The sequence below is a fragment of the Callorhinchus milii genome, unplaced genomic scaffold, assembly GCF_018977255.1.
Source record: "Callorhinchus milii isolate IMCB2004 unplaced genomic scaffold, IMCB_Cmil_1.0 Scaffold19, whole genome shotgun sequence".
In the NCBI taxonomy this organism is placed as follows: Eukaryota; Metazoa; Chordata; class Chondrichthyes; order Chimaeriformes; family Callorhinchidae; genus Callorhinchus; species Callorhinchus milii.
In genome coordinates this window covers 6,829,968-6,847,326 of record NW_024704760.1, presented here as the reverse complement: position 1 = coordinate 6,847,326, position 17,359 = coordinate 6,829,968, and the positions used below count along the sequence as shown (strand labels likewise).

Sequence of the window (17,359 nt, the reverse complement as noted above, 5' to 3'; positions counted from 1 at the left end):
TCTCCTTATTGGATACTTCTCAACACCAATTCAATACAATGCAACTTATACAGCGCCTTTCACATGGGAGGGATGTCTCAAAGCCCTTGTAACTGTTGGCTGGGCAACCGAGCTGGGGGTAGGAGTGGAAAAGATGACCAAAAATGCAGACAATTATCAACTCCCCAAAGACAGATTGCTTCACAATCAAAGGGCAACATGGCTTTAAAGGGAAGTTCTTTCAGTTTAAAGTACCATCCACAGTAACGTTTCGGAAACATTATTTGAATTGGCCTAAAAAGTACACAGTCACTACACCTTACAATAAATCCTGTGAAGCGCTTTAAGCACTTTCTCAAAGCGTGAAAGGCTCTGTATCAAATGTAAGGACTATTTATATTACTTTATTATTTGGAATTCATTGCTAATTGTGTGTAACGAGGGAATTCAATGTCCCTTTAAATTATGAAATTAACAATCATTAACTGATATATTTAAGGGTACCTTGAATTCGCTCTGTATAAATACATTTAAACATGGTTAGTTAGCACAACCTGGAAATTAAGTGCCAGTGGGCTGAAATAGAAATATTTGTTGACGGGAATCATACCATTGAAATGAGTCTTTCTCCTCTCGATCGCAAACACATGCTAACTGTTTACAAAGCCAGTCATTTTATCGCTGGGTTATGAGAATAGTTTAAATTTACCGTGATGTATACTCACAGCCTCCGCCGTAAATAGCGACTGAATAGCTAACAGTATTGTATTTACATTTACAGGGAATTATCGTTCAATCAGATTCACGAACTGCCAAGTTTCCATAACTGCCAAAAGTTGGAGGAAATGTAAGTCCTTAAATAAAATATTCTTGTGTGAGATATTCACAACAAGTTACTTAAGTTTTTAGCCTATTTGTCTGCCCCTGCTCTATGGAACTCCAATCCCACTCTCCCCTCAATCTCCGCTTTCAAAGCTCGCCTTAAGACTTACCGCTTTGGCCATGCTTTCAGACATCTTTTCCATTTCCCATCTTATTGTATTCCATTCTACACTTTGAATTTGATAATATTGATATATTCGCATTTCGCCCACAAAATATACAGTCAATTCGCTTTACAGTATATTCTGCGAAGGGCTTTGAAACGTCTCGAAGATGCGATAAGGCGCTGTATCAAATGCAGGGATGATTATTATTATTATTATATTCCTAAAAAGCTATCTCAATACTTCTACCCATCAATTTTCTAACCACCTTCACAATTGTTTGGTTTCTTTTCTCCGATTCACAGGGTGGGGAGTGGGGTGGGAGTCCAATAATTTTCCCCCGGTCATATAAGCCTTGGGCTGAGGTCAACATATTCGGGCCGACAATAGGAGATTGTACGTGATGTCCCCCGTTACCGAAAAAAATCGATCCTGACTTTTTCTCACAATTTTCTTCCATTATTCAACATCTCCCCCCCTCACCCCCCCATCTATCCAGCTCAGGTGCCCAGTCAGTGCTCTGAGATCCCCTCCCCCTGCCCCGCACACACACCAACAAGTTGGGCCCCTCACACAGGGTAGCAGTCTAGAGCGCTCATGTAAAAGACGCTAGCTAAATGCAACTTGTGGTTGTAGAATTTAAATGCGGAGTTTAGGCAAGATGAGCAAGATATTGCCCTCCCACCTCTCACTCGTCCCTTTGAAAGAGAGCTTTATCAGGGGTAGAATTGAGTATGGGTGGACCTTTCTTCAAATAACGTAGCCAAATCAGAGCTTTGCAGTGACTCAGCACCTTTGTTTTTTTCCCCCAGTTCTCGGCTCTTAACAAGTCAATATAACAGTCTAAGTTTTCCATTTATATGGATATTTTTCTTAAAAAGTCAGATAATGCCAAATGTATCTTTTGTTTATTGTCGAGACACCCTTTTGACATTTTGATACAAAACCACTTCCGCTCTGTATTTTTTCGTCTTTTCTCATGCCAAAATGATTGATTTTTTTTCTTTCGGTGACCTGAAATAAGAATGATATCTTAAGACCTTGATCTCATTGTTACTGTTTGTCTTTCTTAGCGGCCTGAAGCACAATAGAATCACTGAAATCAGAGCTGACACGTTTCAACAGCTAATGACTCTGAGATCTCTGTGAGTAGCTTTTCGCATTCTTCCCTGAAGCAGTCTGGCCGGTGAAGTTTTAGTGCTCTGCTGATAAGACAGAAACCCGATTCCAGGCACCGGGACTGCAACTCAATCACACAAGTCGCTGTGTAGAATAAGGTGTCCGTGAGTGAGTGCTCTTTGTAGGTGTAGCATCCCCTGTTCGTGCAGCAAACTCTTAAACGATTCGAGACAAGTTGCGTTCCCCAAAATACTTCCTTTTTCTTGCCTCGAGTTTGACAAAAAAATAGCCATACGTAATTGGGAGACGGGGAGAAACAGCCTCCAGCACAAAATACCATAACTTGCAGCAGTAAATAAACTTTGTTCCTAGTCATTTGGCCCTTTTGTGTTCATTGTCGTGATTCGAGAGCTCTGTGGGAAAGCTACTTTTTCTCACAGATGTAGCCCTCAGCCACACACGTTAACCCTTGGCAGGCAGCGTTGGTTCATCTGCGTACATTGTAATGAATCCTATTAACCGGTCTGCCAAAGTGTTTCTATTTTCATACACAAGTCCCATTTATTTCATATGTGCTGCAGTCCAAAGACTGATTTATATCGGGGGTGACCTGCCCGAATGGGCAACAATAAGACTATAATGAGACAGATTGGTCTGGACTTTAGTATTACACATCACATCACCAGGAATATGGTTGCACTGGTTACGGAAACATTAACATCATTGACTTACAAATAACAAATTCGACCTGGAACCGTCTGCTTATGCACTCCGCACAAGAATCCTTCTATGCTTAAGAACCTCTCTGGGTGTCAAGTGAGTGAGTGTGCAGTTCCGCTCAAGTACCTAGCACTGCAAAACTAATCGTGCATTCATCACCCCCACAGAGAGTGAAGCGCTCTCTTCTCACCAATTCAAATGTCCTTTTGACCTACCCTGTGAGGAATGTGTGTCACAATGTATGTGCGTTAATATTACAGCCTCAATTCAGTGCTCGAATATAAAGGAAGCAGCAGTGCTGTGTCACCCTGGCGCGCTCTCGCCTCTGAGTCAGAAGGTTGTGGGTTCAAGCCCCACGTTGGGACTTGGAATCACATAGTCTAAGCTGACATTCCAATGTGCTGCCGGGGGAGTGTTGCATTGTCTGAGGTGCTGTCCTTTGGATGAAATGTTAGATCGAGGTCCTGTCTGCCTGTTCAGGTGACGTTAAAGATCCGGAGGCAATATTCGAAAAGAGAGGAGAGCTTTTCCAGGTCTCTTGGCCAACAAGCCCACAAGTAAGAATCAGTCACTCACTCCATGGCTGTGTGTGGGACATTGCTGATCGCAAGCTGGCTGTGCCTCATAGTGCTCACAAAATACATAGTTACTCCACTTTTCAGAATATCCTGAGAGGGTTTAGCGATGTCTCAATGAAGTGATAAGGCGCTACATCAAATACAAGGATGATTACTATTAGTAATAGGAAGCATGTCGTTGAGTTCCATACTTTGTGAGGTCTGCCTAGTGTTGAAATGAAAGCCTTTCAGATTATAATTTGCGTATATTTTTAACGATAGTTTTTCCCTCTCAATTTTAGAGATCTCAGCTGGAATAAAATTGCGTTCATTCACCTCGATGCTTTTGCCTCATTACGCTCCTTAACTAAATTGTAAGTATTTCATTTTGAATTTTTGACTCCTAAATGACCAGTTACTGTAGGTGCAAACACAGCCTTGACAGGAGCAGAGTAGAGATGCGTGACATGTAAATTCTGGCCCGAGAATCAAGCAGAATAGAAGAGGATCCGAGATTCATTGTTGCACACTTTTTGACAGCATGTGTGCAATTTTATATATGTCCTCCAGTCACCTTTCATTTGTAAGATGTTATTGTTTGATAGCGGCTTACCGTTCAGCAGATCTATATTGAGCAGAGGATGTGTGAATAGTTCCCATGATCTCGTATGACATGCCCACGAGCAACTGGAACTCGCTCCATTGTGCATCTCTGTTGCTGAAGCCTCTATAAAAGTCTGAAACACACAGAAAAGACATCGAATCCTAAAATATTACAAGAATAGCTCTTTTATAGTTTTGACATGTTAAGGTTGCCAGGAGTCATTCAGGTTGCCGGGAAGGGTGGTTGAGGCTAGGACACTGGACTCATTTAATAAAACCGGTTGATGATGTAATGGGAAGATGGTAAGGTGGATGCTCTGGAGAGATGAGATCAACATTTCCCTGGCATCATGCTCCACCACTGTCAAATCCTCTGGGACACTACCCTGCTCTACCCTCTGGGACGGGCACTATATAAATTCAAGTTGTTGTTGTTCCCTTATTCAGTCAGGGACTTTACAACTGTGTCTACAAATCTGCGATGCTGCATTTTTTTGGTAGGATCTTCTGTGCTATAGGAATACTTTTTGACTACATGTTCTCGACTGCAAATGATTAACACCCGCATGTCCTGTATTCTGCAGGGATTTAACATTCAACGAGCTGTCCTCCCTTCCTTTGGCCGGGCTAAGTGGATTGACTCATCTGAAGCTGAAAGGGAATTTGGGACTCTCCGAATCCTATTCAGAAGAAAACTTTCCCAAACTAAGGTACGGGATAAGGATATATCTGAACGTTCATTTTATTCTGAAGGTTGCACTTATACAGCTTTAAGCTTGAAATTTACACAGTGTTGATAAGATGAACAGCTTCCCCTTAGTCCAACTGGTGTCAGCCTGGCTCAGTTGGCAGCATTGGGTATATCAACAAGGAGGTTGACTAAAGAATCTGCGAATGGGTGTAGGATTCTGTTAAGAGTTCAGCTACTGTTAACTATTAATATATTGAGGGAAAGGCTGTAAATCCGGTTCAGTAGATTACATTTTTTTGTGGTTGAAGCAATATCAATACTGAAATCCTTGCTTTACACTCGATGATAGTTTCTCTCGCTTTATCCTTTATAAATTTTAAAAAAAGATAAATATTTTCAGAAATCTTTATTCATTTTTCTTGCAACCACCAGGGGCACATTTAGGAGCAAACCCTATCTGTTTTGGTTTGTAACTGCACATTTACTATTGTACCCAATAGAAAAACAAACCAAACAAAAATGTCAATGACATATTAAAACAACTTATTGCTGGCCGATGCTGCTGCTAAAACCACTTGGCTGGTAGTAGCATCCCATTAGCTATATCAAATTAAAATTATTATTGTTATTATATCCTGTGAAGTGCTTTGAGACGTCCTCCCTATGTGAAAGGCGCTATACCAACTGAAGGAATTATTGTTATTACTGTTATAAATCCTGTGGACAGCTTGAAGGCATCCTTCTGACGTGAAAGGTGCTGTAGTAAATGCAAGGATTATTACAGCTTCACATAGCACAATAAGAGCATTCCCAGTTTTATAAGAACAGAAAGAAAGGGAATGGACAATGACAAAATAAATTTTCACCTTATATTATTTATCACAATAACATTGCGTACCACTATGTTTGGTTCATCCTGACTGTGAACAGCTACTTCTAATTAGTAATTAATAGATAGGAACATTTCCTCTTGTCTGCAGAGTCCTAGAGATGCCATATGCCTATCAATGCTGTGCATATCGATCTTGCAAACCTACTTACAAGCAGGGCAGCCAGTGGGATGCAGAGGATAGTGCCAGTGATAATGAGGATGTTCAAAAACGAGCCATGGGATTATTTGCAGTCCAGGCTGATAGTAACTGTAAGTATATTTTTTAATATGTTACCGCATAAGAAACATACTGGGTCTAATTCTTCTGTTAACACAGCTAAATTTGGTCACTACTTTTTGACTGTTTGCAAGACAAATTGGCTGCTGCGTTTGTCAACAAAATATATACTCCACTTTACTGTAAAGTCTTGTGAAGCACTTTGAGATATCTGTTTATCCAGCAGTGAGATGGAACCCGGTTGTTAGTCAATTGGTGGATTGTTTTTCCTGGGGTAATAATCCCTTAAAAAAAATTAATTAAAGTGTATTCTGTGAAGCGCTTTGAGACGTCTCGAAGACATGATAAGGCGCTATATCAAATGCAAGGATTATTATTGTTAGTATCGTTGTTATTAATCTCCAGATGTCCTGCTAACGTCCCTCTGCCTCTTCTCTGTCCATCATTAAATATTCCACGTTAAAACCTACCCCTTGAACTGCACATATGGTCACTGGTCCATTTTCCCTTGCTCAGTGTCCAACTCCGTCATTGTGAAGCACTCAACGCTTACAAGTTCTTGTTGTTGTTGGATGCCAATGCTATTTTCTTTGCTAAAATGTACAGATTACCTGGATATGGATGATTTCTTGTTGGATGTGGAAGATGCCAAAATGCACCTCAGTATTCAGTGCACCCCCAACCCCGGTGAGTTGCCTGGACCTTCGACCGAATCCCTCCCCCGAAAAGGAAATGAAAAGAAAATGTTTTTACGTGTAGAACTTTACCCTCGTGCAACCGGCAGATATCAATTAATCCTTTTAGCTTGACTTTGTCAAGATAGTAATACGTTGACACCTCAGGTGCAGGAAAGCAGCCAAAGGTTGTGAAATGGAAATCGGATACATGAGCTCTTAATTCAGTGTTTTTTAACAGCAAATTGTTATTTAACATGTCATTGCAGGTCCATTCAAACCATGTGAATATCTCTTTGAAAGCTGGGTGATACGTATCGGAGTGTGGGCCATAGTTCTTATCTCTGTGGTCTGCAATGGACTGGTCATCACCACTATATTCGCATCGCCCACCTATCTCTCGCCGGTGAAATTTGTGATTGGTTTGATAGCCGCTGCCAACTTGCTGACAGGACTTTACAACGGCATCTTAGCGATTGTGGATGCGTTGACCTTTGCGGAATTTGCAAAGCATGGTGCAAAATGGGAGACGGGCCTGGGCTGCAGAATCACGGGCTTCATGTCCGTATTTGCCTCTGAAGCGTCCATACTGTTCCTCACCCTCGCCGCGGTGCAGTGCAGTATTTCTGTGTCCTGCGTCCGAGCTTATGGGAAGTCCCCGTCTTTCAGTAGCGTAAAAATCGCCGCTTTTTGCTGCGTGGCTCTATCGTTCAGCGCGGCAGCACTCCCGCTCTGCTCGGTCGGAGAATTCGGGACTTCCCCACTTTGCCTGCCTTCCCCCATCCCTGATGGGAAGCCATCTACTCTAGGCTTCATGGTGGCCCTCATCATGATGAACACCCTTTGTTTCCTCGTCATCACCGGCACCTACACCAAACTTTACTGCGACCTAATGAAAGGGGAATTTGATAGCATTTGGGACTGTGCCATGATCAAGCACGTTGCTTGGCTGATCTTCACCAACTGTATCCTGTATTGCCCTGTGGCCTTCCTTACCTTTTCCTCCCTGCTCAACCTATTCCTGATCAGTCCAGAAGTCATCAAATCCATCCTGCTGGTGGTTCTCCCCCTGCCCGCTTGCCTGAACCCTTTGCTGTACCTATTATTCAACCCACATTTCAAAGAGGACCTTCGCATGCTCCGTGAGTGCAAGTGGCAGAAGAGGTACAGATCGAAGGAAGGCAGCATGGATTCCCTCACTTCAGAAGACATGGATAAGCAATCGTGCGATTCCACCCTGGCACTGATGACCTTTGCAGACAATGAAATGGCACTTGACTCGACTGATAATCTTGGAGTTCTGTCCAGTCATCATCGGGCCATTGCGTCCTATCCGTTTCCATCTGTGACTCTTATTCCTTGCCAACAAAGGAAGGGCAATGGGATGGAAGAGAGCTATTCAACCCGACATTCCTGCCTCACCGATGAGGAACTCTTGATTACTTCACAGATGACAGAGCGAGCCCACAACAACATTCAGATCAGCATTTATCCAACCAAAGGTCCTTCCTTCACATCTCATGTATAAGCGTCATTGACTCAGGTATCCCCGGAGAAGCATGGGTCTCTGGTAAACACCTAATGACAACCGATGCCTAGATGGGATTATAACACTGGGAATTAATATGTGGAACCGCTCCCCCTCAGACACCGAAAGAGCACTGCCATAAATGTTATGTAGTCTAATGGATGGTCAGGGGTACGTTTCAGAATAGTAGGTGGCTTTTGGCGAGTATGTACATGAGTGGTGTAGCTACAAGTGTATATGTAAGTGCAAAACCAAAATAGCGACCATTTCGTAGGGTTACAAAACTGACTGTACAATATTTAAGAGATAGTTTCCTTTACAATGTTTTATGTCATTAAAGGGAAAGCAAATCCATTGGCACTTGAACCACATGACTACCTAATGAACCAGTGTTAACATATGGTGTATTGAAAGTAAAGATGGACTTATTTGGCAACACACTTGTGTTATATGACAATGAAATGCTAAATGTACTCCTGGCTATATTTTTACAATATTAAATCTTTTGGTAGATGTGAGAAATTACTCCAGCAGAGAGGGAAATGGATAAATTGGTCATCTGACATTATATTCAGATAGAAAAGCATGAATACATGGCAGCTTTACAATGCTGACTTTCTTTTTTATATTTTGATACCTTTGTAGAAGTGAATGGTAAATGAACAATAGAAATATATTTATTACAATAGAAACTTTCTACATAGAGACCCTGTAAATCAGACCTTTTTTTTTCGATTGGAAAACACAAGACAATGTATAGTAAACTATCTCTTACTAGTAAACTATTGTCCTTTTACTGACAAAATTGTTACTTTTTATATAAAAAAAACTTTTTAAACTTTTAGTTGTAAAAATATAGAAAGTTATTTGGATGTACATATTTTATGTACCGTACTCTGTTTTCAAGAGACTAAACTTAGCAAATATATGTCAAAAGTAAATCATTCTTTTCTTATAACATCCATGTTGCGTCTCAGTGTATTTGGAGTTGTTTATTCCATTTTCATTCTTGATTTCAATTTCTATAACAAATGTTCAACCATGCAGAATCGTAAAGGCAAGTTGACATTGAAACACCATCTAGGATTGAATCTGATGCGGTGGCTCAGGATTTGTGGTTAGTATATGGGTTAGGCCAATTGAAAATCTGATCCCTTCAAACAGTACATTAATGTTTTCCTACTCAGAGGGAAATAAATAGATATTTTCCACATGTCAAGCATCTATTAGTTCCTTTTGAGCAAACACCAGCAATTGTTTTCTCACCAAATGTTGCTTGTCGTTATGGAAGAAAGCTATGGGAATAAAGCACAGACGGAGGAGATTTTTTTTTACCAACCTAATCAATTAGATCTTTTTCTTCAATGGTTGAGTTGAAATGTGAGAAGAAGCAACTGGGAAAAAATTATTACTAAAACACCTCTGCAATCCTGGTCTATCTTGTGTATATTTTGTGGGTGAAACGCGGCAGCCAATTGCGCACAGCAGCGTCCCACAAATAGTCTTGGATTAAGTGACCAATTTATTATTTAGTTGGTTAACTACAGCAGCACGCTCAGAGAATTACCAACCTGTGATGAATACTAACTTCTCAGGATGAGGTAAGCATTGCTCTGGGGAGAGTGTGTGCACTCCCTCTGTTCCATACAAAGGGAAACTTCCATGCATTTGTGAAACCGGTTTGGATAGGAGACTCTAAAACATGTTGATGGATATCCAAGTGTGTCAGACTGACCAGTGGAGACCAGGTGCAATTCAGATGCCTGCCCACAAATGCCAGTGAATTTACTGATGAACACAGTGCACTCCACATGCACATACACACAATTACGCGGCTAAAAATAGCACAGTAGGTCATCTATAATACCAAGCGACTCAATGCTCTAGATTGATATTTTTGCAAATGGAACCGCTACAGTGGGAAGCAGTAATCAATGCCTGGTTCTCTTGAAACAGAAGAAAATTCCCCTGGAAGAAGACATGAGGAAGAAGGAAATTATAATAATAATAATCCCTGCATGTGATATGGCGCCTCAACATGCCTTCGAGATGTCTCAAAGTGCTTCACAGAATATACCGTAAAGAAAATTGACTGTATATTTTGTGGGCGAAACGCAGCAGCCAATTGCACACAGCAGTGTCCCACAAACGGTCGTGGATTGAGTACCAAATATTTTTGTTTTTAAGGGATTTATTACCCCTGGAAAGATGATCTGCCAATCGAATAACGACAGGGTTCCTACTTACTATTAGGTAAACAGAGGAGTGTGGAATAAGGAAACTTGCCCAACATTTTGTCCTGCCCAGAAATCGACCGAATGGTCAATTTCTGTGTCGTATTATTCTATATAATTCCAGGTAATAATCCTTGCATTTGATATAGCGCTTTTCACTTCGGGAGAACGTCCCGAAGCGCTTCACAGAACACACGGTAAAGTGAATTGACTATATTTGTGGGCGAACGCGGGAGCCAATTGCGCACAGCAATGTCCCCCAAACAGTCGTAGATTGAAAATAACCAATTTATTATTGTTTATGGTTTTGGAGGGATTATTATTAGGCTCTGTGTGGAGTAAGGAAACTTGCCCAAGGTTTCGCCCTCTGCCTGGAATTGAACTCAGGTCTCTCGCTTGCAAAGCGAGTGCTCTGACCACTGAGCTACAGGACTCCATGATTGTACTTAATAAGATCAAGTATTGTGGCTCAAATGTTACCTACATGTGCAATTAATGAGGAAATCAATGTCCTGGCAGCCAAAGCGAAAACGTTAATAGATCATAATTAATGATTGTTGGGAAGAATATCAATACTTCAACTAACTCCTGATTGATTGTCCCAATTTTTACAAATATCTTTTTAAACAAAATACCCCCAACGTGTTTTACTCGAGTCCAACGCAGTTTTGTTTATTTTCTACTTCCTTGGCAACGTTTCCTGTCGAAATACTTTCTCCTTCAAAGAGACCACTAGTATTTAAACAATGTGTGGTCCCTGCACTGCTGTCGTTCCACAACTATCTTAACTCTTGCGCATCGAAATCAATGGGACAATACTTGGTGAGGACTCTACTTTTCTCGTGTGTGGCATTCGGATGGAACTCATTTGTATGTGGGAGTCATAACTTTATCCAGTCTCTAGTTGAATTATTCCTATAAACCACCCTCACGAGTATTTTTGTGAATTCATAAACTGACAACCACTTCCTCTGCAGAAAACAAATCGCCATCTGGTCGGAGTAAATGAAAGAAAAATTAGTTTCCAAACCTCATTCAAAATTCATGATTTATGAAGCTCACTTAAGATACAATAATGGACTTTGCCAACATTCTTAATATAAACAGATTTTACAAATCGAGTCTTTCAATGGTTGTAAGGGGTGCGATGTGTTGATTGTCACTGGTGATAATGAACACAATAACTTGCATTTATATAGCATCCTTCGTGTACGGTGGCATCTTGGAGTGCTTAACATCTTACCGCTTTTCCCGAATTATTGCTTTCCAACTCCTCATTATATCACATTACTTTGCTGTTATTTATATTTTAATCAAAAATCAAGACTGAGATAGATAGATAGATAGATAGATAGATAGATAGATAGATAGATAGATAGATAGATAGATAGATAGATAGATAGATAGATAGATAGATAGATAGATAGATAGATAGATAGATAGATAGATAGATAGATAGATAGATAGATAGATAGATAGATAGATAGATAGATAGATAGATAGATAGATAGATTTCTTATTGCAAAAGGGATTAAGGGATATGGGGATAAGGCAGGGTCAGGTTATTAGCTGGAGTTAGATTAGAAGATCAGCCATGATTGAATGGCGGGGCAGAGGCTCGAAGGGCCGAATGGCCTACTCCTGCATGTTATGTTATGTTAAAATGTATTGTTTGTTTACGGGAGCTGTAGAGGAAAAAGCAGAGACCACAGTGAACCAGCGACTGATCCAAGGTCTCTCGCTCACTCCTCATGTTCTCCTCAGTCAAGTTCCATAACTCAGTCTCCCATTTTTTCTTGCTCAGCATCCAACCCCCTGTCCCTCTAACATGCTCCGAGACATTACCCTTTGTGAAGTGTGCTGGATAACCTATAAAAGTGCAATTTCCCTCTCGTTGTTTACTAATATTTTTCTTTTCTCTTACTTTCCGCTTCCGTAAGTTATTATTTTTATAATCACATAGAAGCTGCGTGTTTCTACTGTATGAGCTGGTAAATCAACTCCTATATCACTCCTTGTTGGATTGTCTGGTAAAATGCCATTCTGAGCCAGTCAATTGACACATGACCAGAATTTGACTGTCCATCGCTCTCCACTAGTCACCACCCAGGACCCACCAAAGAAGGAAAATAGTCAACTTGACAACAGAAGACAGTGAAGACCTATTATATTTGCAAACGTTAGAAAGAATAACACACTCTACATTGCAGAACATGTAGAACATCGAAGACTTGAGATTTTGTTGACAAATCATTCAAGCTTTTCTCATATAGTTTATAAAATCATCTCAAACCTTTCAAATCACTTTTAGCATTTACCATCGAACCATACAAATGTTTGACACAGCAGGAGCCCTATTGTATTGGTTCATTCAACACATTTCAGATTGCGTGTTCAACTCAGCTTGGTTTGGTAAGCAAAATCTTTAAAGTAAAATGTGCCGGTGAATATTTTTTACTTTTAAGGTCTTCCTGTGATGTTGTCATGTGTCTCTACTCAATCTCCTCATCTGTACGGTTTGCACTGCACCAGACGGTTACATATCCACGATTAATGATTTAACACTGCTAATATTAAGCGCTAGACAAATCCATCTACATACACGCTCTACTTTGATGCATAATATTTCTGTAGCCATTTCGTCCTGGATTTCAGCCAAGGGACTGAGAACAGGCACGCATACTTGATTTCTCAAAATGTTCCTTATGTCAAGAAACAACGTTAAGCAGATTTTAACACCGCAATGGGAGAGAAGCATTAGTGGGGTGATGGGGGGGGGTGGGTGTTTGGTAGGAGAGAGGAAGAGGTTGTTGTAAACTGCAGGGGTCTAGTTGATTTGACATACAATTAGAACAAAGTTTTAAACCCCCAGATGTTATGTATGTGTCCACTTATCTTTATTGCCAGCACAAGCCAGGGCTTGAGTTGTGAAGTGCCTGATTTCCATCAGTGGTGAAATTAAATTTAAATATGTGTATCACATTACACAGGGGAAATAGTTGGAGTAAGGACCAAGACTTGTTTTTCCATGCAATAAACCCTTGCACTCTTCCAACAGGAAATAGGCCCCTTATGTCAGCCCCTTCCCTCCCTTCCTCCCTCGTTTTGCTCCCACCTCTAATTACAAATCACAATTGAGGAATTTTCTTAAAATATTTTTTTCTCATCAAGTTTGCGCTCATCAAAACAAAGGTGGTCAGTGCTGATTGTCAGTGCCAGTTTCAAGCACTTGTAGGTCAGGAATTACATAATATTGCTTCAGGCAGAAACTCAAAAGACTTGTCTCCTCCTCCTCCTCTCCCAATTACAACTCGATCCGGTACAAGCATGTCTGTTTGGCAAGTTGGCATCGTCTAGTCATCTACTTACATTGCTCTGTTAGAGACACAGATCAATCTGGACTCATCTTCCAAAAGGTCTCTTAAAAGTTTCTAAGCAGTCGGGGGTCAATTTTTCATCGTTAAAAATCTCAACCCAGGCTCCTAATATTGAATCACAGTGTACTCCACAGGGTTTTTCACAATCCTCTGCCAATTCAATTTCAGAGCAGGAAACATTAGCCAGCCTGGTTCAATTGATAGCACTCTCGCCACTGAGTTCAAGCCCCACACCAGGACTTTGAACTCATATTGTCTAGGATGACATATTAATGCAGTGCAGGCAGTGTACTACATTGTCAGAAGTGCAGTCCTTTTGGATAAAACACTAAACTGAGTCTGCCTGTTCAGGTGGATGTTAAATATCCCATGACACAACTTGAAAAGAGAAGACAGTTTCTTCCAGCGTCCTGGCCAACAATCCTCCAGTTAAAATTAATCATTCGCTTCATGTGTGTCTGCAGGAAACTGCTGTGCACAAATTGGCTGCCAAGTTCGCCTACAAAACACACAGTCAGTACCTTTTACAGTATATCCTGGAAGTACTTTGAGACATCCTCTTGGATAATGAATTGCCAACAGTATTAACTAGACCACTGGCTCCCACAAGGGTTCTTTAGGTTTGACAAATCCTGCAATAGTTCTGTCACAGCGTGAGCTGATCTGTTTTCTCACTTCCATTTCACTGTTTGATTTTATTGTAATTTTCCCATTTCCCATTAGCTCACTGGATTGAATCTCATTCCTACCTCTCCCAAGATTGGTCAGAGCACAGTGAGCGTGGGATTCTTACAATCGGAAACTTAACGTTGGAATACGTGAAGCTCCACATTAGCCATTTGTGTACTATTTTTAACTGTTCTGTAAATAATTTGGCAGAAATAAAATTCCACGAATCGGAACAAGGTGAACATTAAGAATATATCTCAGGCTGACACAGAAGAGTTATAGATGTAAAAATCTTTTGGTATCAAGAGGATTGACAATACTTTTTTTCAAATAAGCTTTTTTGCCCAAAATCATATTGGAACACTGTAGTCATTTGTAAGCCAGCTGCATAAATAAAATCCAAATTACACAAGGAATCACAAATTGATTACGCTAAAACGAATCCCAGAGGGGCTTCTTTTCATATTCATCTTTCATATGGATGATCAACATTTCAGACATATCACAACAGGAAAGTATTTTATTTTTGTGTGGTCTTTCCCCTCAAGTGTAAACGAAACAACTGACCTAGGTACTCACGGTTCATTAACCACCCAGAACTGTGTGTGGTACCATTTTTATTTGTTGTTCTGCTATTTTATTTCAAGGAATTTGCTATTTTGTCGCAAATAGAATCTGGAAAATGTTGTGTCAGGAAGTCACAGTTAATTGGGTGCAATTACAGCAGATGTTTTCCATGCTGCATCATCAGTGTCAACATTGAGCTCATTCCTTCATCAGAATGTATGACATGTGAAGCAATAAAACAATCCTCTAGGATGAAAGAGATTGGGGGGGAGTGGGGGGGAATCAAAACTACAACATTTGGGCAATAAAAGACAAAGCCTTTTCAATTTCACATTATGATCCCAGCTTTCTGCTTCACATGCTTCTAAGTCAGTGTAATCATATCCACCAAGCCAAAGCCCCAAAGGATAGAGATGTGCAAGCTGGACAAGAGGGAAGTTTGTCAGTCAGTGTTAATCATAGCAAGCTGGACAGCTTTAGCTGGTTAAACACCAGCAGAACCCCAGTACAAACTCTGGGCTCCCCAAGCCTTGACTCTTGCCAACCTGCACTTCATACTTCCCGGAATAAACTAAGTTGGGTATTACTGGGGGAAGAGATTGCACATTCCATTCCAGATAAATTACCTGGAGTCTGGGTTATTGAACACCTGGAAGGGCAGACTAGTCACTGGGGACAGGAAATCATCACACTCAGCTCCTGTTAACGCTGCAAGACAAAGCCCTAACAGGTAGGGTGGTCCGAGCTAGACAAGCAGCGGAAAGCTTGCCGGACAGCAATATCACTGGCAAGCTATGTGGTTTTAGCTGGTTAGACACCAGCAATATCCCAGCAGTATTGCCAACCTGCGCCTAATACTTTCTGGAATTAGGTAATTAGGCGATTAACATTTCAGACATATCACAATAGGGAGCGAGTGGCGCATTCCATTCCAACAATCTGTCTCTGGGATTTTCATGTGTAGGTGGGATGCATGGAAATCTTAGCTTGGTTTGGATACTGTTAAGCATGGAGATGGGTTTCCACATGTGTCAGACACCCGGCTTACCAAAAAAAAAGTTCATGTCGACAACTACAATTTCTCCATTTTTCCTTGATTTCTCTCCCTCCCCCCCACCCGCCCCTTTTCCTTAAGTGTTCACATAGCAAAGAATTGTACACTTTTGTTTGTTTTATCAGACAATTAAAGTATTGGCTTCGTAACAACTGTCTGCTTTGTGTACACATTCTGTAAGGTAAGAGAATGCTTTTAGTTATGCATTTCAGTGAAGATCCATTGACACTGCAAAAGCCAAACTTGCTCTGTCAAAACATAGATTTTATCAATATGCAAAATAAAACCATACTTTGAAAACTTACATGAACACGGCAATAATTTCAGGCAAAAATATTTAAGTCTATCTCACCGCCCCATCCAATTTCCACTGACCTTTCCCTTCAATGTTTTATCCATAATATACTATGCCCTGAAACTCTGGAACACTCAATGGCAAACTAAGCCTCAGCCTTGTCCCCTCCTTCCCCATTTTCAGGTCACACCTGAAAATCCTCCTCTTCGACTGTGCCTACGGTCACCTCCCCCACCCCTGGCTCGGAGTCGTGCTCCACCACTGTCAAGCGCTCTGAGATGCTACCCTGCGTGAGAGGTGCGATAGAAAGGCACGTTGTTGTAAATCGAGGGAATAAATTACAGAATTTACTTTGTAACACAATCCAGGTAAGTCTACATGCAGTTTACTGCATGCCGCATTTTATTACCTTTCACAAGAATGTCACCATTTGATAATGTCCTTGGAGGATACAAAGCTGTCAAACTCTTCCTGGGTGTCTGATGAAGTAATCTATCCAGACATCTATTTTCAATCAAACATTGTCTCCGATTTTTTTGTGTCTAAAAAAAACTCCACTTGGCTGACACAAAGGCCAGTCACTGGGAACAGGGATTCTTCCCACTCAGCTTCTGTTATCCCTGCAAACCAAAGTCTGAACAGTTAGGGTGGTCTTAGCAGAAGCTTACCAGACAATGCACTCAATGGCAAGCTACACAGTTTCAGCTGAGTCCCCAAGCTTAGCTCTTACCAATCTTGCCCCCAATACTCTCAAGTATCAGGCAAGCAGGGTGCATCTTTCAAACACAAATTTCCATGTGTGTGTGTGGCACACGTTTGTGGAAATCTCAATGTTTGTAGACTCGTAAGCACGGTGACACCCGCTGACCAAGGAAAAACTTCTTAAATAGATACACGTGCTCTGGAAATTCTGTTCAGGAGTGCATGTTGTCAAATGGTATATGAGGCATTGATTGTTCATGTTGAAACAACAAATCTATTAGATTATTATGATATAATAATAATCCTTGCATTTTGATTTATCGCCTTATCAGAAAATTGAGCCATCTCAAAGTACTTCATAGGATATACTGCAAAGTGATGTGACTGTGAATTTTGTGGGCGAAAGTGACAGTAAATCTGTGTAGAGCAATATCCCACAAACAGCCGTGGAGTGAGTGACAAATTTTATTTGGGGGGTTTGTTGGCCAGGACACC

At 40.9% G+C, this 17,359-nt stretch overlaps 1 protein-coding gene across 1 annotated transcript in view; it reads left to right on the top strand.

Annotated features, from left to right (window-relative positions):
- The window catches only part of LOC103179094 (leucine-rich repeat-containing G-protein coupled receptor 6), a 126,825-nt gene extending 118,118 nt beyond the window's left edge, over positions 1-8,707 (top strand). The window contains exons 12-18 of the mRNA XM_007894185.2: positions 761-826; positions 2,039-2,110; positions 3,664-3,735; positions 4,549-4,674; positions 5,636-5,796; positions 6,371-6,451; positions 6,708-8,707. Of these exons, the coding sequence (XP_007892376.1) occupies positions 761-826; positions 2,039-2,110; positions 3,664-3,735; positions 4,549-4,674; positions 5,636-5,796; positions 6,371-6,451; positions 6,708-7,966 (1,837 nt within the window). The 3' untranslated portion in view covers positions 7,967-8,707. The remainder of the gene's footprint in view (positions 1-760; positions 827-2,038; positions 2,111-3,663; positions 3,736-4,548; positions 4,675-5,635; positions 5,797-6,370; positions 6,452-6,707) is intronic.
- Positions 8,708-17,359: the final 8,652 nt, after the last annotated feature.